Here is an 8,345-nt window from a genome sequence, read left to right as displayed (position 1 = left end):
CTAAAGGCCAGAGTGGATTTGACAACAAAAAAACGTTCTGCCTAATACATTGTTAGTAATGGCTCAGTTTCCCTATTTGCCCTTAGAATTTGAACACGAAAATAAGTCTACATTTCTTTAAAGCATGCAGGCAGCTGAAACACACACATTTGCATAAGTTGCAACACTTAGTGAATGGCAAAAGCCATGCAAACCACCGAGCATGAGGAATACACTGTGGATAATGGAGAGGAAAAAAAGAAAAGATGAAAAGGAAAAACAAACCATGCATCCATGAAAGCAATGGTAGGCACTGGTGGAAGAATAAGTGAGCACCTCAAGGTGTAGAGAAAAAAAGGACAGATACCTACCCCAACCTGCGCTATCTAGCTACCGACCTGTGGACTTATAGTATCACCAGTTGGCTCACCAAATGGATCACTGTTGGATGAGGCCTGAGACCCATCAGGCTAGAATACAAGAACATAACACCTTTTTTTCTCAACAGTAAGAAAGTGAAAAGTCAACATGAGGTTATTTTCATGCTGTGGGCATAACAAGTACATCCTATCTCATGAAAACCACAAAGTGAGACCTCACCGCTGCTATGTTCTCAAAAGCCATAGTGGTTTCCTATAGCTGATGCAGGCAGGGAAGGACCACACCAGTACCTGCTGGAGCCCATGCAGGAGCTGCCACAGACTTCAGGAGGTACTGGATCAGACAAACCAGAACTGCAAAAGGCCCTGAAAGCCAGTCAATCTGTGTGAATCAGAGAGTCCAAGCTAAGCGTTATTTTGTAGCTTTGGGTCCTTATTTTGTACAGACTCCCTCTTGCCTTTGGCCCACTTAGGCTCTTATCTGCCTAAGATACCTCGTGGTTTAAAGTCATTGCTTGGATAACATTTCTTGCTTTGGTCCACTAAGCCTAAGGCAAAGAAATCACATACTGAGGGCCAGAACATCGAGAAACATAACTAGGCAAGCAACTGGGATGCAAGAATGTGCAAGGCAACATCAACCATCATCTTTTAACACACAAACTCTCACATCTCTTTCTGCAGCCTCAGGACGTCTGTTGTTTTACCTCGGACTTCCTTACCATCAAGTGAATGCTGGTATGCTAAAAAGGACACTGCATAAGACTAACCTATACAACTTTACACGTGAACTCTGATTCTGTTTCCTTGTATGTAATATTAGTGCATATCAACATAAATGTCATGGTTTTAGCTATCAAAACCGAACCAGGAAGTGAACGCTGTCTGCAGCTCCCCCTTAAATACCACCCAGCCCTATTAGAATAGCTATTTCTGACACTACCAATCGACATTCAAGTAACTTCTGTTTTTTCTAGCTAAAAAGAGCTAATTAGTATTTAGAAACCTTGTTGGTACTCACAGCCTCTTGCTCCTCACTTTTGCTTGGGCTTTCAAACCCCTCTTCAAAGAGGTCATCTGCAGCAGGATCACTGGTATGAGATGCTGATGATTTTGATGGAGAACTCTGTCTGGGTGCAGGGGTTGGAGCTAAACAAAGATTAAGGTAACAGTAACAGAACATATATCTGTTAATTTGCTCAGAAAGACACAGCAGCACAAAATTTGCTCATGCTTTACAGCCCTCAACTCTTATCACCCCTGGAAATTATTTTCTGACAAGGAGCTGTAAGAGGTAAATTTGAACACAGTAGTCATTATCAACTCCATATATTTAACTTCATTCAGCAGTTTCCAAATTAAGTTTGGCTGCATCTGGTATATGTCTTTAGGAACCAGGGAGACACACTACATTACATTAAGAATGCACGAGTCGCCTGCCCTATGGCAGGGAAGCAAACCAGAAAGTGTCTGGCTGGCCCCTGGTAAATCTGTGTCTCATGAATCCCTCTTTTCAGCAATCCGAAAAATCCCACATCTCCAAGCTACGAACACGATAAGCTTATTTTACAGCCCTTCAATGAATTACCTCACATGTCTGATACATCAAGCTATTAAAATAAATACCTATCCCCTAATTTCTGCAAAGTATGGCTTGAATGGGACTAAGTGAAACCATTTGTAAGGCTGAATGTCATGGGAAGTTTCCAAACAGCTTGCATGTCTCTAGCACAGAACATATATTATTGTCTTCTTAGAAGTTAAATTTCAGACTGCAGCTATTGGGACTCTGAAATTCCTCTCTGATACTTTTCTTTATGGCTGGAACACATTTAATAAGCTAGATCATGCATGAAGGTTCTTAGTCCATATCTGTGTTGCAATTTACTGTATGAAAAAAAAAAAAAAGGAATGCTTTGAGGAGCAGTCACATCTGAGGAAAGGTACGGCTGAAAGCATATAAATACTCACGTGAATTCGTAGAGGGTGTCGTGGAAGTCACAGGAGTCAAATTTAACTGAGAGATGTCAAAGTCATCACAATCATCTGCTTCCTGTGCCATCCCAACTTTGCTAAAGTAACTTGAGAAGGCCTCTGAGGTACAACTGAGGGAAGGCTGATCTGGTTTTCTTGATGGCACTGGTGGAGGCTGAGCCATCTGGAAATCTTTAAACATTTCTTTTCCCATTTTCTGTCTGGGCCTGTCTGTCTGCGGACTTGATCTGTTGGAATCACTTGTGGGTGGAACAGTAGCTATAGGAGCAATGGTACCTTGAAACATGGCTGCTTGTAAAGGCAAAACAGTTTGTGTTGGCATGAAGGCAGTTGGTTGGAACTGACCAGCTACAGATGGCCACGGTTGCTGAGTAGGAGGAAAAATACCGGGTTGGCCCCACGCTATCGGCTGTCCTCCCTGCATCACCTGAGCGACTGGAGGCTGAGCACCCATGGCCAACTGCTGTTGAACAAGTGGTTGCTGTCCCCAGAATGAGGGCAGAACAGCTCCCATGGCAACATAACCTTCAAAGAGGAAAGAGAGAGGGGGGTGGGGGTGGGGGAAGAAAAGATGAAAGATTTTAACACTACTGTCAAAAGCACGCAGAAGAAGCTACACCATAAATCAGAAACACACAGACCACATTAGTGTTCCCAGAGCTTCAGTGCACTTAAAAAGAAAACTGAAAGACGTGGTTGAATTCACATCACTGAACAAATACTTGTGTGCAAACCCACAAATTGGTGCATACTGGCAATAATCCTTTCCCTCATCTGAAGAAAAAAAGTTCTTCTCTTCCTCAGTGAGTACCTCCTTGGGTCTGTCAAGACCTGTGCACATGAACCTCATTGGCAGCCGGCGCTCTGGCAGCTCCCTTCCCTGGAGCTCTGGCTTTGACACAGTTGGGATCAGTTTGGTCAAACCACTTACCAGAATCACAGGAGCTCCCAAAACATTCCCTAAACTCCTCCTCTTGCAGCACAATCCCTCTCCTCACTGCTGAGGCTCTTCTTGCTACCCTGCCTCCCCCCATCCTCTGCCTGTCCTCTTCCTCTTACGGCGAGGACCTCTGCGACTGTACGTGATGCACTGCGTCGGGCTGGGATGGAGCTCACCTTTTCAGAGCCGCCCACACGCTGCTAAAAGATGAGTTGCCAGAGCAAGCAGAGGGAAGGAAGAGGACGCCCAGGACTCCCTCCCTTCTGCGTAGCTTTGCTACAGTTCCGCATCCTTTTTTTTTTTTTAATTCTTTCTTGGGGAGAGTGACTCGACCACCAGCCACCTCCTGCCGATGGCATAGTGACAAAACTGGTTCTAAGTCACAGGGAAGCACCTTCATATATGTTGGGTAACAGCTCAAGGGCGCGCTCATGACAGCGCGACCTTTTTGCAAGAGAAAGGCTCTGTGCCACCTCTTCTGACACAAGCACAGTTCAAACTGTTGGGACTCCAAAGAGCAAAGCAAATGTCTCAAACTGTGCAATAGAAAGACAGAGCCCAGATAAATTCAGATTAAAAGGAAAAAAAACCCACATTTGGTTATTTAACAGTTACTTGAGAACATCAAAAAGGTCCTGAGCTTCTCCTGTGCTACATACCTGGTAACAACAAACTACTTCAGGTATTACACTAGCATAAGACCTCTCTAGTTGGGGAGGAAATTAAAGATTAAAACTGAAATTATAATGGCTTCCTGCCAGACCTGAACCCTCTCTTCAAGCTATCAAGAGTTTGACTGTGTAGGAATTGTATGATCAGGTGCTTTGCTATTTATAATGAAAAAAAAAAAAATCTGAAACTAAAACTACTGTAAGAAATGTTACAAATTAAACCACGTAATACAATTATGTTCCAGTGACAGAAGTATTATGCTTTAGAGAGATGCTGTTTCACATTTAAGTTAATGATTTACTGCTAATACTTTAAAATATGAAAACCTGTTTTACTTTTTTGTACTGTCGCAGCTTTAAAACGTCTCTCTCTAACCCGAGCGTGTTTCTGAGTCCTCCTGTACATTCTTCCTCTTGGCTTTATTTCTACGCTGTTTTGTAATGCTAAATGTAAGGGTGGTTGCAAAATCGTAAAGGGAAAAGCCCCAAATAAAAATAAAATGGAAATAGAACTTCGAAAGACTAAACGAATGAACTATGAAAGAACAGTAACTTTGATATGTATCTACTTCAATAGATGGCTACGATGGATTCTCCAGATGTCCTTTTATCTTGCCCCCACTGTAACCTCATCTGAGCAGCGAGGGTTTGCAGCTGACATTATCCCAAAACACTTCACCATCAACGTAACCTTTCTGGCTAATCTGATGCTGCAACGCAGCCCATCAGAGAAAGAGTTAACCAATTAGGAAGTCACCGTTGAATGATTCAAGGCACTCCTCCTCCTTTTTTCTTTCCATAAGCGGAGCTGAGAGCGCTACTCTTGCAGTGTTCAGAGCATCCCAGGGAGAGATCAGCAGTCAGAACCACATGCCTTGCGCGTCTGCGCAGAACACTACACAGCTTTTGAACTTCGAGCACTTTGAGGAACACAGAAAAGTCTAAAAGAAATGACTAATTGGATTACTTTTGAAACGCCATCAAATTCTCCACATCACATTCCCTATTTACTGAAGACAGCACGGGATATTCATTGCTACCGCAAAAAAAAAAAAAAAAAAAGCAAAGCTAAACTAAATGCTTTTTTGCCTTGCTCCTACTGTACCTAGAAGGTATGTTACCCAGATGGCTGAACTGTGGTTGAACTCCCAGCGATGGTTTTGGCTTTTGTTTTAAAAAATGCAGGTAAATTCAAGATAACATACTCCCTGCTCATTAAAGACTTGGTTTGCCTTGCCCTGCAGTACTGTCCTCAAAATCCTTCCCCGCTTCCACGGTACTAAATTAATACCCTGAGTACTGAAATGCAAACCAGAGCTGAGAACTGATCACCACATTTGAGTCGAGCCCGTATTTCCAGCAGATTTCCTACCTGAGGGTACGGCAGCAGTGCTGAAAGGTACAGAGCCAAACATGTCTGTACTAGCAGGAAGTGACTGGGATGAAGATGGGATAAAGGCATCACCTGGAGTAGCAGGAGTCTGCAAGAAGACAGGAATAAAAATACAATGATGACATATCAGCTGCCGCTTCTGCAGCACGTGCTTTGCTGTCACATCACCTGTAACTCTAAAAATACAGGTTTGGAGGGAAGAAAGAGAAAAGAAAAAGAATGGAAAGATGTAGAAGGAAAGAAGCAATAGAAGTAACAGTAATAAAATTTTCAGGAGACGGGAGAAAAAGAAAGCGAGTGAGACACTTTGTACCAAAGCAAAGAATAAAATTTGCCTGGAATACCTCACATGCAAAATACTGACATCGTTTATTTCTCTGGGACATTCAGACTTGTGATTCTATGTGTTAGGTGACAACCAGTAGAGGCAAAAGACCAAGGCATTAATGTAAAGGCAAATTAAATATCTGCAGGATTTATGCAAAAGTGAATACATGTTGCTTCCAGTTAACCAACAGGACCAGAACAAGAGGTCTACGTTAACAGAGAAATCCAATCTAACTGAGCAAGGTAAGGATGAGGAGGCAGGACTTTGAACATCTAGTCCTAGACATGCTCCAGAATACCTTGGAGATCTGAGGTTGATGACTTCACAGCACCTCGGTTTTCTCAGTATATTCATAGTCCCTCACAGCTTAATGTAAGGTTCAAAAACTTTATAGGAAAATGATTGTTTTTTTCATTTTATGATGCAGAAAAGCACGTTAACAAAATCTTCTTTGCCCTCAAAACACACCCAGTCTTCTCTGTCTTTACTGTTTTGTCTTCCTTCCTTTAACAGCAGTTCTGGGATGTGTGCTCGGTGGAACCAAAGAGACATGATATATAAGGCTTTAACTGGATGTTCCTGCAGTGCAGTGGAGAGAGAGAGAGTGCAGCGAAGCATGCACCTCTGATAAACACCAGGGAAGGAGATCTGCAGCTCAGGTTATATCTCATGTGACACCTAGCCCTATATCAGAAAAATAAAAATTGAAAATATTTTTGCACATCATGATGAAGCAGAGACTCCACATTCAATTTGCTTCACTTTTATTTTCTCGCAACATAAAAAGTACTTTGAAATCCTCCCTACTGGAATGGCTGATGACCTGAATTGTAAATGCGCTCAATAAACGTGCTGAAAATAGCATGCACAGTTCAGTTTCCCTGGATACTCACTGGGGGAGAGGTTACATCAGGAGGAGTGGACATGTCCCCAAAAAGCTCTAGTTGGGTAACAGCCTGTAAAGAGAAAAAAAATAATAATTCCATTTATCTTTTGAGGAGAAGAAACTGTGAGTTAACTAGTTACAACTTGTAAACTTAACTATTAACAGCTAGCAATATAAATCCCCCAAAAGCCATGTAGGCTTCAAATCTCAAGTCCCATATGGAGAAAGCACATGGGTTCAAGCTGTGGGATTTTGATATTGCTGATGGACCCAAATAGCCAGCAGCTGACCCTGCAAAATGACTCTGTAGGGAATTCTCCAGCATAAAAAACATGAATAAGACACGAAAAAAAACTTTCCTGAATGGGACTGGATGCATTACTGCTCTGCCCTGAACATCAGTGAGCACCAAGCATGATTTATGGCCAGTTCTTTTCCCTGGCTCCTTTTCTAAACCCGCACTTCAAGGTCTTAAAACACGGCAGCAAACTGTGGAAGTGACAGAAGGATACAGAAGGGAAGGGCTTTTAAAGTGCTGCCTGATTTCCCCTTGCCCATGGGACAGGTGTGACCTGGATAAGTGGACTTGAAAGAGGATGCACAACTGGGTTATTATACGTTTGTAGCTCTACATTTAACTCATGCTAGAAATGTTTTCTCAGGGCGTCCTTCAGTTTCATCTCAAAACAGGTCACCCATACACGCCTCACTCAACTGGACCAGAAGAGAAAAAGCTCTTTCATAATAAGGAGCACCTTGAGTGGCTGCATAACCAAAGGTCCTTCACATGTTCTGGAGTAAAATGACTCTCTCCCACCCATCCGCATCTGCAAATCTGTTCATTTGGAGTCCAGGGATGGTAAAGCATGGATTGCTTATAGCTCCGCAGGAAATCTAAAACCCACCTACCATCCTTGTAAGGGTGGCTATACTGGAAAACTTTGATAAGAACTCAAGAACTATTCCTTCTCCACTACTTTTCTTCTGCTTACCAGCTTTCCTGCTTCCCTGTATCATACTCAATCACACCCACACACGTGGGAAGCCACAATTCTCATTATGAATGAGATTTAATGCAAATTTTATTTCAGTTCATTGAATCTCCTCTTCAGCTGAGGCACATAAACCTTGTAGTGTCCTATCACATATACAGGCTTGAAATTCATTGATTCTTGACCTGCAGATGTAGCCAACACTCAGCACTCTGGACATTAACCCCACTGGCTGGTCAGTCTTTATAACCTAATAAAGGAGCAAGACTGCCCTAAGATTCCCCCCAAACTTTCTATTATAAGTGATACTTTAAGAAATAAGACTATAATTCAAAATATAGTAATTTCAGAGGTTTATAGAGTTTTCCAATCCAAACTCTCTTCCCAAATACAAAAGCAATGCTACAATCGCTTCAACCTGGAATTTATCTGGCAGCTTGGATGATTCTCAGCTTTATGTCTAATGATGTACCTAGGGAAGAATTATTTCCTATTTCCTCACATCATATCTTATATTAAATGGATCACATTGCTTTCGCGATACAACAAGATATTTTCTTCTTATGGGCCTATACATCCCTCTAAGTATCTGTGTAGAAATGGAAGAAGGAAGAAAGAAGAAAATCACCTTTTCTTAAGGGTACACCGATTCTACTGTACATTACTAAAATACTGCTAGAAGTAGCTCCTGCAAAAAAAAGCCTGTAAGACACTTCTGCAGTGTGTGCAAACACACTCGGCAAGCATTGTTAAAATGTCCAGAAAAGCTGGAATAATGACA

At 42.2% G+C, this 8,345-nt stretch overlaps 1 protein-coding gene across 2 annotated transcripts in view; it reads right to left on the bottom strand.

Annotated features, from left to right (window-relative positions):
* Nucleotides 1-365: 365 nt before the first annotated feature.
* Nucleotides 366-8,345, bottom strand: part of DAB1 (Dab, reelin signal transducer, homolog 1 (Drosophila)) — a 114,371-nt gene continuing 106,391 nt past the window's right edge. For both annotated transcript variants that reach the window (XM_009884589.1, XM_009884588.1), the window contains 5 exons: nucleotides 6,580-6,642; nucleotides 5,338-5,446; nucleotides 2,331-2,879; nucleotides 1,381-1,508; nucleotides 366-449 (listed from right to left, as the gene is read on the bottom strand). In XM_009884589.1, coding sequence (XP_009882891.1) covers nucleotides 366-449; nucleotides 1,381-1,508; nucleotides 2,331-2,879; nucleotides 5,338-5,446; nucleotides 6,580-6,642 — 933 coding nt within the window. The remainder of the gene's footprint in view (nucleotides 450-1,380; nucleotides 1,509-2,330; nucleotides 2,880-5,337; nucleotides 5,447-6,579; nucleotides 6,643-8,345) is intronic.

This window comes from Charadrius vociferus, unplaced genomic scaffold, assembly GCF_000708025.1.
Source record: "Charadrius vociferus isolate BGI_N301 unplaced genomic scaffold, ASM70802v2 scaffold163, whole genome shotgun sequence".
In the NCBI taxonomy this organism is placed as follows: Eukaryota; Metazoa; Chordata; class Aves; order Charadriiformes; family Charadriidae; genus Charadrius; species Charadrius vociferus.
Note: the sequence above shows the minus strand (reverse complement) of the source record. Positions and strands in the feature narration are given on the sequence as shown.